At 33.9% G+C, this 20573-nt stretch overlaps 1 protein-coding gene across 21 annotated transcripts in view; it reads right to left on the reverse strand.

Annotated features, from left to right (window-relative positions):
• Nucleotides 1–20573, reverse strand: part of IQCM (IQ motif containing M) — a 464883-nt gene that overhangs the window by 63838 nt on the left and 380472 nt on the right. For 17 of the 21 annotated variants that reach the window (XM_054683879.2, XM_054683878.2, XM_054683880.2 and 14 more), the window contains one exon: nucleotides 19338–19499. In XM_054683879.2, coding sequence (XP_054539854.1) covers nucleotides 19338–19499 — 162 coding nt within the window. Of the gene's footprint in view, nucleotides 1–86; nucleotides 477–19337; nucleotides 19500–20573 lie in introns of those variants that run through there. The other 4 variants (XM_054683892.2, XM_054683893.2, XM_054683890.2 and 1 more) reach the window with 1 other exon arrangement.

Consider the following 20573-nt stretch of genomic DNA (forward strand, 5'->3'; position numbering starts at 1 on the left):
TAGTATTAATGCAAAGTCTTGCTTGAGATCCAGTGGTTTTTTAAAATGCACATTTTTGAAAATGACAAATGCCACACAAAAGAATTGGTTTGATTTCTCTTATATTTTAAACCCGTCTTATTTATCATCTCCTCTCTTATAATGAATGTTTTCCTGACAGAGGATTGAGGAACAATTAATGAGTAAATTCAGAGCATTCTCCTCTCTTCATCCAACTGCTTAAGGACATAGAGCTCCAATACATTCTGAATATCACCAAAGTATGTGGTCAATTCTACTGTATCTTCTTCATAAAAGATGATTTTGCCCAAAACCGATGCCTCAAATTACCTCAGGAGTAAGAGATTTCCTTTCACGATGACAGTTTTTCTATTATATAAGAATGCTAAGGTCTGAATTTCAGTCTCTGATTCATGGTACATTCATTTGAGTCCCACTATGAGAGAAAAGCAGTTTTGGAAAGCAGAGATGTGAACCTGAGAGAGTGCACAGAGCCATATATTAGTGAAATAAATAATCGTCGATACACTCAGAGTTTGTCCATTATACTCCTTATGATAAAAATTTAATACTTTCATTTTATCTTTTCCTCTCCCTTTTTAAGTGCCCCCATGATAATTTTCTATATTTTATAGATATTTTTCAATTATATAACTAAGATTTATGTCATTAATCTTTATAAGTAAAAAAAATTCAAAATTTTTTAAAAATTAAAAAATAAGATTTCTCCTTCTAGCAACAATATACCTATTTAAGAATTTTATTCTCACACTGATAGAATAATCAGAAGTCTCAAATATAAAATTTAATAGATTAAAAGTTTTAATTGATTTTTATAGGACGATTAGTCACAGAGAAAAAATATCAGGTATATTGAAGCAAGGTAAAAAACCCTCTCTGGCTTGTAGATTCATGAAGAAAAATACTTTGCATCAAATATGATAAAACTATATTTTGTAACATAGATCCAGCTATATATATTTTCTTTCATAATTCTTATTTTTCATTTATGTTCCATAGTATTTGTATCTGGCTGAAAATAAACTCACTTTATATGACTTCTAAAAATGTCAATTATGCTGGAAAAAGAAATGGATACTTTGATTAAAATGCCATCATGTCACAGTTTCATCATATTTAAAAATGCATGTAGAGAAGGATAGCCTTGAAAATTTGAAGTTTTCAGGTTACCTAGAAAAATTACATTGCAATCATTGGCTTCTGAAGAAAGCTCAATCACCATTTCTTGCTTATCATTCTTTGTAATTGATGATACCACTATATGAAAGAGAACCTGCCATCCACTGACTGGGGAATCTTGTGCAAGACATCATTCTTTAAACTTCAGTTTTCTACTATGCAAAATGAAAAAGAAAGTATCTATGTATTACTTGCCTCAGTATTATGGAAATGATCACAGTGGTAAGTGTGTTTTATAATTCTTTCTGTAAATCACATAATAAATGGAAATATTCACAAGGAAGACAGCAGGAATATCCTTGCTAGAACACCAAATGATTGTTACTCTGTTTTGTGGCTCCTGCTTTTTTTTAGAATAGGCAGAGTATTTTTCTAAATTTTTCCACCTAACAGCAATGTTCACCCTACATCTAATCATAAATTGCAACCAAAATTGGAAAAAAGGAGTCAGGGATGAGACTAATAATAGAATATTCCATAATGGAATATGTAATATTATAGGTAAAGTAGTAATAAGCTCTGCAAGGATAGCTTTTCATAAACTCATCTATTCAGAGTCAGAGAGCTGGGTAGTGAGGTTGGTACAAAATCCCAACTCAGTCTAGAAAAGCTGAACTGGGTAAAAAGCCTGCTAGTACACACTTGGACACAGGAAGGGGAACATCACACACTGGGGCCTGTCGTGGGGTGGAGGGAGGTGGGAGGGATAGCATTAGGAGAGATACCTAATGTAAATGATGAGTTAATGGGTGCAGCACACCAACATGGCACATGTGTATATATGTAACAAACCTGCACATTGTGCGCATGTACCCTAGAACTTAAAGTATAATTTTAAAAAAGCCTGTTAGTAGAGTTAATTTAGAATCCTAATCAGATGACTGAGTGCTTATGACCCATAAAAAAACCTGGTTAGCACTAACCAACCCAGACAGATTTTTCTTCATTTAGGGATGAAGATACAGGAATCTTGGGATCAATCTCTCTCTTTCTCTCTCTGTCTGTCTCCCTCCCTCTCCCATGGAGCCTTAAAAATAATACTGCAGAACATAGTGATCCTGAAGATTTAAATAAATAATATATTCCTGAGAAAATATCTATTTTTGTATTCAATATAATTTTTTTTAGAAACTGGTACATGGTCTCTATAAATTAGAAGTCCGCATTCATTTGTTTAAATAAAAGGTTATTAGGTGAGTATTTTCTATGCTCCAGGCATTTTCATCTCTTTCATAAGGCAGTGTTTCTCAATTTTTGGTATACATTAGAATCTCCTGAGTAGCCTGAAAAACAGTAAGTGATGCCTGGGCCCCACCCCAGACCTTATTAGTCAATGCTGTCTAGGTCGGTGATTCTAGTGTGCGGCGAGGGCTGAGAAACCATATGGCTAGCAGCGGAGGACACACCTATAAACATAGGTGGCCATAGTTCTTGAGGTAAGAGTTACTTCATGAACAGAGAAATGATATAATTTTAGGTATTGATTAGAGGAGATTTCAGGCAGGGAAATGGCATGATCCAATTCACATAGTTATAAACCCTTCTGCCTTTGTGTGGAATACAGACCAGGTGGGCAAGAGGAAGATTATTAGACTTTAAATAGTCCAAACTAGAGATAAATAATGTGACTTGAACAAGAATGGAAGAAGTAGAAAGCAAGGTATGTTTTCAGCACTGGAAAACGCTGAGAGCTGATGAAGCTGGATAATGAGGTTCACTGGTATTCTGTCTGTTGAAAATTTCTGTAATAAAAAACTGTCTAAATATATAAAATAACTGAGGAATTGCTTTTAGGCTTTTGAGGGAAAAGATTTAGACCTAAGACTCTCATATGGTTTCCAGTTTTACAAAGGCAACAGAAAGACTTTCACAGGGAAGTGAAGACTTACATAATTTTCAAATTATTTTAGACATACTTTAGCAGATGAAGAGATTAATCAAAACTCAATTCAAGATTGCAAAGTTGCATAAAATAGTTTTTTTCTTACTCAGTTTGCAAATTCAAGGACCCCATTGGATCACATGTCGGAACATTTGCCACAGGCTGATCTGGCCTTGTCCTTAAGAATCCTTTAGAATTCTCCCTAAAGCTTGGAGGAGAGATTCCCTGGAGATCTATCTGCATGTTCATCTCTTGCACATGGATTTTGATCCCCTCATGTCAGATCGGAAGTGAAGTACAGTTTACGTGCCAGGAGGACATGGTGCTGTGAAGCTTGGTTGTTCTGGCATACTTTGGTTCCACTGGAACTAATCCTACCTGAACATATTTCTGGGTGTCACCTTATTCTGTTAGCTTAAGTCCAGTGAAGTTTAATTTAATAATCTTCTAATGTGACTAAATTAGAAACATAATTCATTATACATCACAGTGGACATTTTTAACAGGTGAATCACAGATTGGTACATAAAACCAGCTAGATTCAAGGTCCACAATTTAATATTCAAAGTTGTACAATTGAGTCATCCCTCTCTGTTATGCAGGAGAAAGACACACTTTACTGTCTCCTCTGTAATGATCTGCCATTTAGGTTCCAAGCTAGTGGGGATATGTTCAGATGCCAAATGCAACAAAAGCATTCTCTATTTCCCTTTTTCCTTTTTTTTTTTTTTGGAAGGCACTTTGAAGTTTGTAAAAATAGCCACTTGAAGATTGTAGGAATTTATCCACAGCAATTGTGGTTTATGGGATGAATGATAATTATCACCTATATAGTCTTGAGCCTAGCAAATGCTAAAACAGTGTTAAGGGGGAAATTTATAGCACTAAATGCCCACATCAAAAAGCTAGGAAGATCTCAAATATACACCCTAACATCACAACTGACCACCAAGAGCAAACAAACCCCAAAGCTAGCAGAAGATAAGAAATAAGCAAGATCATAGAGGAACTGAAGGAGATAGAGACCAAAAGACCCTTTAAAAAATCAATGAATCCAGGTTATGTTTTTTTTTAATTAATAAAACAGACCACTAGCTAGACTAATAAAGAAGATAGAAGAATCAAATAGACACAATAAAAAAGATAAAGGGGATATTACCACTGACCCCACAGAAATACAGCCATCAGAGAATACTATTAACACCTCTATGCAAATAAGCTAGAAAATCTAGAAGAAATGGATAAGTTCCTGGACACATACACCCTCCCAGGACTGAACCAGGAAGAAGTTGAATCCCTGAATAGACCAACAATGAGTTCTGAAATTAAGGCAGTAATAAATAGCCTACCAAGGAAAAAACACACAGGACCAGATGGATTTACAGCTAAATTCTACCAGAAATACAAAGAGGAGCTGATACCCTTTCTTCTGAAACTACTCCAAAGAATTGAAAAGAAGGAACTCCTCCATAACTCATTCTATGAGGCCAGCATCATCCTGATACCAAAACCTGACAGAGATTCAATAAAAAATTAAACTTCAGGCCAATATCTCTGATGAAGGACATTCAAATAGGAAGAAAAGACATCAAATTGTCTTTGTTTGCAGATGCCGTGATCCTGTATCTAGAAAACCCCATCATCTCAGCCCAAAAGCTTCTTAAGCAGACAAGGAACTTCAGCAAGGTCTCAGGATACAAGATGAATGTGCAAAAGTCACAAGCATTCTTGTACACCAACAACAGGCAAGCAGAGAAACCAACCATGGAGGAACTCCCATTCAAATTGCTACAAAGAGAATAAAATACCTAGGAATACAGCAAACAAGGGAAGTGAAGGACCTCTTCAAGGAGAACTACAGACCTGCTCAAAGAAATCAGAGAGAACACAAACAAATGGAGAAACATTCCATGCTCATGGAAAGGAAGAGTCAATATCATGAAAGTGGCCATACTGCCCAAAGCAATTTAGAGGTTCAGTGCTACACCCATTAAACTACCATTGAGATTCTTCACAGCTATAGAAGAAACTATTTTAAAATTCATATGGAACCAAAAAAAGAGCTCCTATAGCCAAGACAATCCTAAGCAAAAAGAACAAAGCTGGAGGCATCATGCTACCAGACTTGAAACTATACCACAAAACCACAATAACCAAAACAGCATGGTACTTGTATAAAAACAGACACATAGACCAATGGAACATAATAGAGAACTCAGAAATAAGACCAAATATCTACAACCATCTGGTCCTTGACAAACTTCACAAAAACAAGCAATGGGGAAAGGATTCCCTAATTACTAAGTAGTTCTGGGAGATCTGGCTAGCCATATGCAGAAAATTGAAACTGGATGCCTTCCTTACACCTTATACAAAAATTAACTCAAGATTGATTTAAGACTTAAATGTAAGACCCCAAACTATAAAAACCCTGGAAGAAAATCTAGGCAATACCATTCAGGACATAGGCATGGGCAAAGATTTCATGATGAAATCACCAAAAGCAATTGCAACGAAGCCAAAATTGACAAATGGGATCTGATTAAACTAAAGAGTTTCTTCACAGCAAAAGAAACTATCATCAGGGTGAACAGGCAACCTACAAAGTGGTTGAAAAATCTTGCAATCTACCCATCTGACAAAGGTCTAATATCCAGAATCTACAAGAAACTTAAACAAATTTACAAGGAAAAAACAAAAAACCCTATTAAAAAGTGGGCAAAGGATGTGAACAGACACTCTTCAAAAGAAGACATTGACATGGCCAACAAACATATGAAAAGAAAATCAACATCACTGATCTTTAGAGAAATGCAAATCGAAACCACAATGAGATAGTATCTCACACCAGTAAGAATGGTGATTATTAAAAAGTCAAGAATCAACAGATGCTGGTGAGGTTGTAGAGAAATAGGAATCCTTTTACACTGTTGGTGGGAATGTAAATTAGTTCAACCATTGTGAAAGATGGTGTGACAATTCTTCAAAGATCTAGAACCAGAAATACCATTTGACTCTGCAATCCCATTACTGGGTATATACCCAAAGAATATAAATCATTCTATTACAAAGACACATGCACATGTATGTTCATTGCAGCACTATTCACAATAGCAAAGACATGGAATCAAACCAAATGCCCATCAATGATAGACTAGATAAAGAAAATGTGGTACATATACACGATGGAATACTATGCAGCCACAAAAAGAAACAAGATCATGTCCTTTGCAAGAACACGGATTATCCTCAGCAAACTAATGCAGGAACAGAAAACCAAGTATTACATGTTCTCCCTTATAAGTAGGAGCTAAACAACGAGAACACATGGACACAGGGAGCGAAATAACAACACTGAGGCCTGCTGGGAGGTGGGGTGGGGACAGGAAGACCATTGGGAAAAATGGATAATGTATGCTGGGCTTAATACCTAGGTGATGGGTTGATAGGTGCAGCAAACCACCATGGCACACATTTTCCTGTGTAACAAACCTGCACATCCTGCCCATGGACCCCAGAACTTAAAACAAAAATTAAAATTAATTATAAAAAGAACTACAATTACCTCAAACTTAAAACAAGAAACTGAAACCACAGACACCAGGTTATTATTATAGAGTGAGTACTGGTAACATATATAGGTTGTATATTATATAGTAATTATGTTTTGAATTTAATGGAAATTTTGACTTCCAATGATAAAAATCATCCTCTTGACTTTTGCCTATACCTACGGCAAGGTGTAGTGAGGCACCAGCATCTGCTATAAAATTCTTCTCCCATCCATCTCTTCCACTTTTCTCTTCTGCCTCTAAGTCTTACTATTAAAGTCTATAGTAGGTGCCCATTAGACAGACTGTCAGATGGAGGTTATTATGCATAATTATGACCAGCACAAATGTTCAGTAGTGCCAAAACATTTTATTCTCTGCATATTTTTAAATTCAGGCACTCTGGGAGGCCATCTGTGTACTGCATAGATAGAAATCTATTCAATGTCCAGTTGCTCCATGATTCTTTTTGTCTCTACATTGCTACAGATTCCTGGTACATAATAACACAGTATGCACTTTAGAGTATTCGTTAAATAAATGAATATATACATGAATGAAGATTTGAACCTTTCCTTCCAATAAGCTGAGATAGAATCAATTATTTTTTGCACAGATATGTGTCGAACTTACACTGAAAAAAAAGTGGGCCACACCACCAAAAATATGAAGAGAACACAACGGTGATGTGAATGTATAAAAACAGATATGTGATAATCATGATCTGATTACTGAGATCTTCCCATCCATAAATAAAATAAATATGGTCAAAATTGTTAGAGAACATCTATTATTTGCAACATGCCACAAAGAGAAATTATTTTTTATAAAATTGTAAGTGTTTTATACACACAGCTGTCAATATGTTTATTAAATAACTCTAGTATCCAGGTGTTTGCATACCAAATGAAACCTGGGAGCCTCTACAATTTTTTTGTATTCATCATTCACTATTTTCCCACCGTATGCAAATGCTACAGCTAAATAAACTATATGCATAGGTTGATGTTAAGTCTAAAGTATCTATATTTATATAAAAATCTATGCTTCAAATTTTAAACGCTTTAAGGAAAAAAGACAAGTACGGTTTTAGTATAAGATTTACATGCCTGTTTAATCTAATGTTAACTTTAAAGACATTTAAAATGTTCTATGCCCTGCAGGTATGCTTATTTAACAGGCTAATTTATTATAATATTATATAATCAAAACAGGATTCTGGCAAACTATATTTGAACTGAGATTTACATAATGACATACCTTTAATAGAAAGTCTTATCAGCTCCCTACAATTATCAAATGTTCTAATTTAACTGACAGTCAAACAATACAGAGGACAACTATAAAAATTCCAAAGTATTGTGAAAACATCTTCACTTCACTATGCTGCAGTCTTGGTGGGGGAAAAGTCATCATTCTCCCCTAGGGATAATAATTTTCAGCTTCAGCAACATTTACATCTAATAAGTATCAGTTTTGTTTTATGAAAGATTTCAGAATGAAGTGCTATTTCCTACTACTTAATATGTGTAGTTGGAAAAGTAAAGGAATTGAGCTTAAAATAGGCATACAAAGCAAGATTTGAGGGGCCAAAAATGCATGATCAGAGCTTTCAAAAAAGGTTGGTACTCAACATGTCCACAGGCAACAAGTTTACAAGGCTAGGGTACCTTAGTCCAAGGCCTTTGACTCACCTCTACTCCCAAGAAAACAATAGGGGGAGCAGGCAGTATTTCTTTCAGATTTTCCTTCAGAAAATATTCAAAGGGCAAAACCAACAACCTATTTTTAAGCTTCAGGAAAACAAAGAGAAAAATAAAGACTAATAAATAGACAAATGTTATGTTTACTTTGCCCAGAGAAATTACTTTTCATAAAAAGCCAGGAAGTTTGGGAGATTGTGCATGTGCGTGTGTGTGTGTGTGCACGCATGTGTGCATGAAGGGGGTGGAGTATGGACCTAATGTGACCCTGAATTTGAATCCTCAAAGCAGTTAAAATTAAGGACATGATCATGAACAAGCCACTTAGCCTCTGTGCCCTCAGCTCCTCAATTCAAATATTCTTCTAATACCTCCTAACTGGCTCTCTGTAAACATCAAAAGGAAGTTGGCATAATATCCCACTCAAGGTTTAAATATTCTATAGTTATAAATAGTTTTATAAAATCGTGGAAGAAACTATGACAAAATAATAAAAAGTGGTTATATTAGAGAGTAAGTGCTTGGTTTGCAATTTTACAAATTTTTTGCAATCCACTTTAAATTTATGCATAAAATATTGATGCATAGGACATTATAGTTGATCACTGTATAATGAAATAGTGTTAATCCTAGTAAACAAATGCATTATTTTTAATTATCATTATTTTAGAAGGGCTGGTTATGCCAACTTGGAATGTCTCTGTATAAGTCAATTTTTACACTTGTATAAAGAACTTCCTTGAGGCTGGGTAATTTATAAAGGAAAGAGGTTTAATTGACTCACAGTTCCACATGGCTGGGGAGGCCTCAGGAAACTTACAACTGGTGGAAGGGGAAGCAGGCACCTTCTTCACAAGGCAGCAGGAGAGTAAACAGCAGGGGAAACAGCCACTTACAAAGCCATCAGATCTCGTGAGAACTCACACACCATCATGAGAACTGCATGGGGGAAACCTCCGTGATGATCCAATCGCCTCCCTCCCTGGACAAGTAGGGATTACAGGTTCCTCCCACGACACTTGGGGGTTACAATTCGAGAGAATATTTGGGTGGGGACATAGAGCAAAACTGTATCAGTCTCAGTTGAGTGGACTCTTTCTGTGAGCTTTGAATAATGTTAAAGGAGCCCTTACTGTTCTCCAAAGATGTTGGCAGCCTCCATGCTCCTCTCCCTTGCAAAGTGTTTTCTTTAGCTTTCCTCTCAACATTGCTTAGCAGAACAACGGAGCACTCACTGTGTGGTTGTTTTACATCACTCATCACTGTCTATCTTTTATTGTGGTTAATTATTTATATGTATCTTTTACCCAGTCTAAACCAATACATGAGAGGGAAGATGTTTTATTTACCTTTGAATCCTCCTCATGTCTATCATCGGGTATTGAATACAGACACTTAATAAATATTTGTGGAGTGACTGAATAATGCCCTTATCTCACCTTGGATTTTTGCCTCCCAATGGTAAATTTATATTTTATTTATTAAATAAAAAATTTAAATGTTAAAGAACTGCCATACTACATTACAGTCATATGTTATAGCAATCTTTGAATGAACCCAGAGAGAGCAAATAATTTCAATATATAAATAATAAAAATGTATTTATCCTTAGTTTGAAAACATAGCTTAGCTGCTATAGTAATCCTTCATGTACACATTAAATAGTTTATGCACAAATACCTACTATGGGCTGAGAATTACAGTGGGGAATAAGGATAAATAAGTGGAATGTTTCTCAAAAGATTATAGAACTATCAGAGATTTCTCAAATAAATATTATATATTTCACATGTATTTTAAAATGTAAAACTATTTTTAAATAGTTTTGAAATATGACATAATAAAATGGCCTCATTTCTCCTTTTCATTGAAAGGCTGTATTTTACTTTGATGTAGACATATTCTTTTTGTCATAGTTTAACAGCAAAATCAAAATAAATAAGATAAATGTATATTTATCAACAAAGAACAATATAAAAATAAATAAAGCTTAGTTTTAAATTGAGGAATATGGCATAACATATGGAAGTTCAGAATAATATTTTTAAGTCTCAATCTTTTATTACATTAAAAAATAAATGTGCATCAAAATGTGTGGAATATGCAGAAAAATTAGAAACTTCTGTTATATTAAAACAGTACATAAAGTCCACTGGATTCACAAAATCTAGATATTAAAGTTTATATATTCTTAACTCATTTTATGTAACTATATGAGTATACTATACATGATATACTATTCTGTGATCTTTTTTCATTAAAATTTATTTTTCATATTTTACTACAAATATTCAATGACATAACTGTAATGGTCACATGGAATTCCATCTTCTTTATGAATCATAATTTATTTAACTATTCCCCTATTGCTGGACATTTGCATTGTTTCAACATTTCTTTTCACTACAATGCTGTAATTATCATCCTTATAAATAAATCTATATGCATTATTTTCTTATGATTATTATACACACCTCACTAAATTCTAAAAGAATATACTGATTATAATTTAATAGCTTCTTGATGATTCAATATCATCTCCATCAAAACAAAGCATATTTCTTGCAGTTTAATGTGGAAATGTTTGCTCTAGAGTTAGAATGAAATCCTGATTGTACCATTCAGTAGCTGCATGACTTCAAGCAAGTTACTTAGCCTCTTTAGGAAATAATATCTCTCTCTGTAAAATGAGCTTGATAATAGCTATCATATAGATTATGAAGATAACATGAGAAAATGCACATAAAATGTATAGCTCTGAGTCTTATAAGAGTATAAAGTGAATAAATATTAACTTTACATTAATTATACAATCTTGTCATGATAGTAATTTTATCCATCAGGGATTTCCAGAGGAACAGATCCAATAGGCTATATAGAGATCTACATAAAGAAATTGATTATGAAGGACTAGCTCATGCCATTGCAAAGCCCAAGAAGTCCCACAGTCTGCTATCTGTAACCTAGTGTCTCAGAGAAGCTAATGGTCCAAACCCAAAGGTCTGAGAACTAGGGGAGCCAATGGTATAAGTCCCAGTCTGAGTCCAAAGGACTAGGATCTTGGGGGTTGATGGTGTAAGTCCTGGTTCAAGTCCAAAAGTCCAAGAACCAGGAGCACTGATGTCCAAGGCAGGAGAAGATGGATGTCCTAGCTCAAGTAGATAGAGGAAATTTGCCCTTCCTCCACCTTTTTTTCTATTTAAATCCTCAACAGATTAGATGATGACCACCTGCCTCAATGAGGGAAATCTTCTTTACCTAGCCTACTGATTTAAATGCTAAACTCGTCCAGAAACACCGTCACCCAGAAATAATGTTACCAGCCATCTGGGCATCCCTAAGCCCAGTCAAATTGACAAATAAAATTAACCTTCACAACAATTATATTAAGATACAAGGAACTGTGAATCTGTCCAACCCTGTTTACCCCTTGCTCAAAAAACTCGAGTCATAATAGATTTCCGTTTCAAACTATTACACAGATTTATTTTATAACTATTAAATATTACTTCAAGATCTATCTACATGTATATTTTATACTGCCAGATGTACTCATTCTCTTTTCCTAGGCATTATACTTAATTGCTTCTATTATATCAACGAACATGCAATCCCTATTGTTTTTCTTTATGCCCTGTTTCTTGAGTGTAACATTTCCCCACACTCCTAAGAATATTCTAAGAGTTCTACAGCCATGGTAACAAGTTAGAACTAGAACTTGTTTTGAACCTATTTAATTAATCCATTATATTTCTATAATCATGGTGATAAGAGACTCTCAGAACCGGTTTTAAATATCAACCAATGACAGCTCAACTTAGTAAACACACTTCTGAAAGCCAACCAGTCAGTGGGAGTTCCTGGTTTTCAAAGTTGACCACTGAACAAAAGTCTTATTCTAGTAACACATTTCTGAAAGCTAATCAGCAACTCAGTCTTTCCTGTGTAACCACACTCAGCATCCAGTGTCATTTTACTTTCACTGCTAAAAGTCACTAATCACTGACCTACATGCTTTCTATATTAGTTATCTACTGCTGTGTAACAAATTACCCCCAAACTAGAGGCATAAAACAACAAAAATTTATCTCACACCATTTCTGAGAGTTAGGAATCTGGGTAGCTTTACTAGGTGGTTCAGGCTCAGGGCCTATCATGAGACTGCCTTCAAGCTCTCACTAGAGCTGCAGTTATCTGAAGGATTGAACTGGAGGCTCCATTTCCACATTGTATTACTCACATAGAACTCAGTGACTCATTTGTGTAGGCAGAAGATCTCAGTTCATCACCGCATACACCTCTCTAAGAGCTGCTGGAGTGTCCTCATGACATGGCAGCTAGCTTTCCTCAGAGCAACTTACCCAAGGGAGAGCAAGGAAGAAGCCAGACTCTCTTCTATGATCTGGACTCAAAAATGAAGTACCTGCTATATTCTATTGGTAACACCTGATACACTATGAAGAAAAATACACACAAGCATGAACCAGGAACCACATCCTTGGAGCCATCTTGGAGACTGGCTACCACTCTTCCTGAAAACCCTATATAAGATCAACAGCCTGCTTTGCTCAGAGACCATGCTTAACCAGTATAATGCCCCCTTATTTAAATAGATAGTAAATTCAGATTTGTGGGTTTTATTTCAGATACTGAGAGTTAGTGTCATCCTTTTTTTTAATTTCTAGATGTTCTTCCTAGATTTTTTGAAGTTCCCCATTTGAAAGCATTCTATTTGACCCAGGAACCAACAACAGTGCTCACTGCACCTACTGCAGCCAAAACTCTGATGTTGCTTTATATCTGCTAGAATGTGAACATTTCTATGGCAGGTATTAAGCCTAAGTTATTTCTCAATCTTTATTGCCAAGTATATAGTAGACACTCAGTTAATACTTGTTAAATAAATAGATGCAGAAATCATAATGAAATATTAATCTTCCAAATTTCACCTCACAAAGTTAAGCAGTATTGAGTGGTGGATTGTTGTAAATGTACAACTCACATTTTCTTTATCTAATAGACCTGGTGCCATCTTAATATTTTCTTACTCAAATGTTTCCAACATGTTTGGTGAAGTTGGGCTTGGGAGGTAGGAGACACATCTCTGATTTTATCATTGAAGTTTAAGGAAAAATGGAATTCACATAGAACACAACCATTTCACTAAATGAGAAAGACCTAATTCATCACCCTAATACATTTTTTGTAACTTGAACATAGTCAAAAACTTTAGCCAGATACAATATTGCAATAGTTTTTATCTTACTCTTGGATGATTCATGTAAGTATAGCAAGTGTTGAAAGTTTGAACCAACTCAGCCATGTAAACATAAAACATTTCTCCCATCAACAATTACAATTACCATGGAAACACATTCACATCCATTTACCACTACCAAAGAAAATCAAAAGGACTTTAGAGAACATGACATTGGAGGCTGATGGCAGTGTATAGTGGATAAAATAAGGGATGAATGAGGATATACCCAAACAACTTTCCAAGTCCTATTTGGCATAAAATATATTTTTCAGTGACTATATTATTCATCTCGAGCAAGCAGATACTCTATAGGCAAAGCATGACATTGACCTAAACACAGTGCATTTAAACTTATCCAAATTAGAATAGGCCATTTTGTATACTTGAGCAGATATAAATGATATAAAATATATAGAGCTCCTTTCAAATGATAATGTAAGTTTTTTACAGTAATCCTACAGAACACTTCAAAGAATAGGCTCAAAATTAAGCTTAGTTTTTGACCAGGATAGCAAATTTAAGAAGGCAAAATAAATTATATACACATCAAATAGTTACAAGAAAATATGACAAAAAATTAGATTAAAAAATACGGGTAGAAATCCAAGTAAATTCTGGGATGCGTATTTTTAAAAGCCTTTAAAAAGTGCAAAAATATAAGCAGAACTAGTAGTAGCTAAGATTATATTCACAATAAATCAAACATGTATTGGATTATCATGTTGTATTCTGAGCTTCATCCCTTAAAATAAATGAGAAAATTGGAAAAATGTTCAGAGAGAAGTGCCAAAAGGGATCAAGGATTAGGAGGGATTCTGAAGAATATATTAAATAGCCCATTTTAGAAAATAGAGAGTCATAATAATCTACGCATAGCCTTTATTTTGTAGCTAGTGAATAAGTTTCAACTGCAATAAAGGATATATAAGAAAGTCTTATGTTACAAAGTAGAAAATTCTTAAAGAATATCACCAAAAATCAGCCTTGACTGTCAAGGATGATTATCTAAATTGCTGGAATCTTTAAAGCTAAGATAGATTCTAATTTAGCAAATGTATATCAAGTCTTGACTAAAGACAGTGAAGCAAACTGAATTGCATAAAAAATACCTTGTACTTTTTTAATGGGAAAAAAACAGTAATTAGGCCAAGAAATCAGGTTCTAGTATTAATCACATCATTTAAATAACCATGTATTCTAAGGGCAAGTAAAATATATTATATAAAGTGCTGGAAATGATATGAAAAAGAAGTAGTAGAACTAGAGGTCGTTGATATTACTCAGCATCTGAACTAATGAGAAACTTGACAGTAATACAATAATACCATTTCAGTTAAAATGGACCATTGCTTTGGGAAAGTAATTTGATCATTCATTTGTATTCCCTAAGTGATTTTCTAGAAAGATAATAGCTAATCCACCCCTTCAAGGTATCTCCATTAGAATTCCAAGAATTATAGGCCTAAAATGCTCCTTAATATAATCTACAGCTTCAAGGTTAAAAATTTGCCAAAGTCACAAAAGCTTAATGAAGGAGAGAAACAAGTTGAGCATATTTGTGACAGTCCAGAGGGTTGGGGAGCTTGAGGACAGACAGTGCATAAGGAAAGACAACCGAAGATAAGTTAAAAGACTAACTTTCCAAAATAGCCTTTCCAAAAATAAGTGTGACAAGCCATATATTCCTGGAAAAAAATTAAAGACTTGTTTTTTACTTGGTCTAAGATTATAACATTATAATCTAGAAGAAATTCTTTGTGCCTATTAGCAAGTTGAAATTATGACTTATGCAGCATTCCAGTTACAATCAAGCCACTATTCTAGGAAATATGGGATATAAAAATATGGATGTACCAGGTATTTTTAGAGAATGTATGGTCCTAATACTAGGTAATTTGTTAGCAACCCAAGCCATTTATGGAGCATTCGTAACTATTTACTCCTTGGTTCTTGCTGTTGATAGATCTCTGAATTTACAGAGTGAAATCAATAAACAGGAGTACCTACATTGTAGAGTATTAATGTTGGAACACATAATAAATTCCCAGAGCTATCTTCCCTAAAATGTTTATAGTTAAGGAGTTACTCAGTTTTAGGAAGCACTTCTGTAATAGACTAATCTTTTTCAAGACAAATGTTGCAAATCTCTTGTCAGTCAATTTAATAACCATGTAATTCAAAAAGATTCAAGGCTCTGGTCACTTACCCAAAGAAAAAGAAAAAAATCAGCAAAAAGCTTGGAAGACAGAGTTTGAAAATAACAACATAATGCCACTTGCATATTTCCTTTTAATTTGTTTATTTTAACAAAGTGCAAATAGGCTCTAAACAACAAACACAAATAGATATAGGTCACCTTCTGATAATTTCAGGTGGAAAATTGCAGAGAAAATAAATAGCAGTCAGGTTCTTAATTCATCTTATTAAACCCAAAACTTTCAACTTAAGTTATTCTTTCTCATAATTTTCCTTCTTTTTTGTTCTCTCTTCTTCCTCTAGGCTATTATAGAACTGAGCACTTAAATATGCTTTTGTATGCACCAGCCCAGTGATATTACACTGAATTTGTGACTCTCTTTAAGTTAAGTTTTAAAATGCAAGTTTTAAAGCTTCAAGAGGAAACATCTTTTAAAAATACTACCAAAATAAAAGCTTCCCTACCTTGGTTCTTTAATATTTATATTTTTAACTTTCTTTTTATAGATTTATTGAGGCATAAAATATATACAATAAACTGCATAAAGTGTACTATTTAATAACTTTTTACTTTGTACATCCATGAAATGATAACCACAATCAAGATGATAAACATTTCCATCACTCTCAAATTTTTTAACCCATCACCTCTCATTTCTACTTCCAGTCCCCATTCCCAGGTAGCCACGGATTTGTTTCTGTCACTACTCAGTTTGCATTTTCTAGTATTTTACATAAATGGAATCATATAGTATGTACTCTTTATTGTCTGGCCTCTTTCACTCGCATACTTATTTTGAGATTCAGCCTTGTCGTTATATGTATCAAAGGTATCCAGGTTTTTCTTTTATACTGCTGAGTATTCTACATGGATATATCACAATATGTTTACCCATTCATCTGTAAGTAGTTATTTGAGTTGTTTCTATTAGTTTGAGTCTTTTACAAAAAGTTTTATGAATATTCATATACAAGTTTTTGAATAGACATATACTTTCTTTTCTTTGGGATAAAGATGTAGAAGTGTAATGCCTGGTTGTATGGCAGATGTATGTTTAATTTTATAAAAAATTGACCAGGCGCAGTAGCTCATGCCTGTAATTTCAGCACTTTAGGAGGCTGAGGCGGGCAGATCACTTGAGGTCAGGAGTTTGAGACTAGCCTGGCCAACATGGTAAAACCCCAAATCTACTAAAAAAAATTACAAAAATTAGCTGGGTGTAGTGGTGGGCACCTGTAATCCCAGCTTCTTGGGTGGTTGAGACACAAGAATCACTCGAACTTGGGAGACAGAGGTTGCAGTGAACCGAGATTGTGCCACTGCACTCCAGTCTGGGCTACAAAGCGAGATTCTCTTTCAAAAAGAAGAAAAGAAAATAGATAAATAAATGCAAAATATTTTGCAAAGTGTATTTACCATTTTATATTTGTGCTAGCATGATATTAGTGTTCCAGTTGCTGCTCATCCCTGCTGACACTTGATATGGCCAGTCTTTTTAACTTTAGCCATTTTTTTAGATATATAGTGATATCTCACTGTGGTTTAATTCACGTTTCCCTATGACTAATGACGGTACACATCTTCTTATGGACTTTTTGGCCATTTATATAAATGCTTCTCTTTTAATTTTGTGTTTATTTTAAAACATTTTACTTATAGTAAAGTTCATTCCTTTTGGTGTACAATTCTATGGGTTTTGACTTATTTATAATTATGTCATCACTATCATAATCAAGATACAGAATGGTTCCATCACCCTAAGAACTCCCTCATGCTGCCTCTTTGTAGTAAAACACTACCATCAAATTTAAGCCCTAGCAATCACAGGCCTGATCCTTGTTCCTATAGGTTTGCTTTTTCCAAAGTGCCACTTAAATGGAATTATACCATAGCCTGGGACTCTGGCTTCTTTCACTTAATATGATGCATTTGAAATTCATCCATGTTGTGTATATCAATAGTTCACTCCTCCAAATCTGCTGAACCAAATTTTTATGGATGAACCAAATTTTGTTCATTCATTCACCAGTTGAAGAACAGCTGTGTTGTTTCCAGCTTTTGGCAACTTTGAATAATGTTGATTATATATATATATATATGTGTATGTGTGTGTACATATATATGTTACATATATGATATATTGTATATATTGCCTATTTATATATATTGTGTATATATATGCTTTGTGTAAATAAATGTTTTCTTTTATTTTGGGTAATTACCTAGGAATAGAATGGCTAGGCTTTATGATTAGAATATATTTAATTTATAAGAAAGTATCAAAATATTTTCAAAGTGGCTGTATTATTTTGCATCTCCACCAGTAATGTGTGAGTGTTTGAGGTATTCCACCTCCTTGTTCGGTATCATTAGATTAAAAAATTTTCTTAGCCTTTCTAATAAGTGAGAAGTAGTATTTCACTGTAGTTTAAATTTGCATTTCCCTGATGACTAATGATGTTGATCATCTTTTCATGTGCTCATTTGCTATCTATATATCTTCTTTGACTATTTGGTTTTGCAAAACTGTGAAGTTAATTTATAGAAAAATGGTCTTTTCAACAAATACTTCTGTTGGAAAGTTTGTGATATCAAAGTATTAAAAAAGAACTTCAATTTATATCTTGAGCCATATATAAAAATTAACCCCAAATCAACCACACACTGAAATATAAACCTAAAACTATAAAATTTATAGAAGAAAACCTTATTACTACAATCCAGGCCAACACTTATTGGATATGGCAGCAAAAGCATGCAATAAAGAAACACATAGTAAATGGTACTTTATCAAAATTGAAAACTTCTGCTCTTCAAAAGATACTATTAAAAGACAGAAAAGACAAACTATACACTGGGAGAAAATATTCACAAAGCATATATAGGTTAAATTATTTGTATTCAGAATATCTAAAGGATTCTCAAAACTTAATAAACATTAATAAATAATATGAAAATAATCAAAAGTTTTGAATAGACACTTCAACAAAGACATACAAATAGCGAATACTTGAAAAGAAGCCAAATAACATTATTTACTAGAGAAATGCAAATTAAAACCACAAAAAGCTACCAATATACATGTATTAGATTGGCTAAAATTAGAAAGACTGATTGTACCAACTGTTGATAGAGCTGTGGAACAAATGCAACTCTCATATCTCTGCAGTTGGTGGTAATATGAAATGTTATAATGACTGGAAAACAGGTTAGCCAACAGAAATGCAAACAAATGTCTAAACATAGTCCTGAACATCAATGTTCATAGCAGCATTACTGGTAGTAATGCAAAAGTGAAAACAACCCAAATTTCCATCAACTAGTGAATAGACAGGCACAATGTAGTTCCACTATTCTAGTGGAGGCACCAAAGCATAAAATAGCCCCTTTTTAAATTGCAGGCAGAGTATCTAAGAAGTAAAGAGAACATTCTATAAGATCTATGTATCATCCCACATCATCTAAGTGATGAATACAGTTATATATTTAATATTATAAGGTATCACTTCTTCTTTACAATAAAAAATAAGGTTCAATATCTTACCTATATATCTATAACCTTCTTCCCCATTTACTATGGGTCTCAACCAAGTCGACTTGAGTAGTGTACTGTCAGGCACATGTGCACCTTCAGGAGGATAGAGTGTAAATAACATTTCAATTGCTTTGGACTTTTTGATTAGTTCAGAATATTTTTCTTTGCCATCTATAAAGAAAAGATAAAATATATAAAATTTTAGACATTTTACAGACTCTCATACTTGCTTCTTTTAAGGGATGCAAATTAAAAACTAACATTTGGATACAACAGGTCACACTGAAAACATGTCTTTTTTTTTAGTCAAAGTTACTTTACCAAAAACCTTCTTGTTAATTCCAAGCAAAAACTAAAGAGTAAGGGCTTTACTAATACCGTCTTAAACCACTATCAGCTTGAAGCAGTATTGTTAAGGCTGTGAAAAAAAATAAGATACCCAACGAACAGCATTCACATTATAGAATCTATAACATAACCATATATTCTTACTTTTAATTTCTATTTAACAATGGAATCAGACTAATCTGACAAAAATGTTGAGTAAATATAGAGTTCCATATATTGGAACTACTAAAATAATTAATATTCCTAGGCTATGGTTTTTAAGAAAATATAAAATGCATATTGCTGTGACTGAATTATTTTTATCTGGCAAACATTTGTATAGCACATATTATGTGCAAAGGATTATTCCTAGTGCTTTAAAATATTAACATATTTAATTTTCATAACATACCTGTAAGGTAAGTCCTATTATTATTCCTTTTACATGTACAAACTGAGACCCAGAGAAGTTAAATAACTTGCCTAAATTTCACAGTCTATAAATGATGCAAGTAGGCTTCAGATACCTAAGGAAGCTCTTATTTGCAAATGAATCTTTGTCAGCTGAACATGACCTGTATTAACTAGTAGCTGAGAAAGCTGGAATTAAACAATAATTTAAATTGCACAGCGAAAAATCTCTGGTATGCCCATTGGGCCTCCAGTTTGTAATTCTAGTTTTTGGTTGATAAGCCAGGGTCCTAAAATTCAACAAAGCAGTCTCCTGAGGACTTAAAGTGATTCTGCCTAGAAACATTTTAAAGAAAAGAGAGACACTAATGTAAATCTCCACTTATAACCCAATTACATATATTTCCCTCCTTTCCTCTTAGTCTCCTTTATTTTGTTACATGTCATATTTTCCGGCACAGTGAATATAAGGCCATATGACGTGATTTGATGGCAAGCAGTGTACCA

Source organism: Pan troglodytes, chromosome 3, assembly GCF_028858775.2.
Source record: "Pan troglodytes isolate AG18354 chromosome 3, NHGRI_mPanTro3-v2.0_pri, whole genome shotgun sequence".
NCBI lineage: Eukaryota > Metazoa > Chordata > Mammalia > Primates > Hominidae > Pan > Pan troglodytes.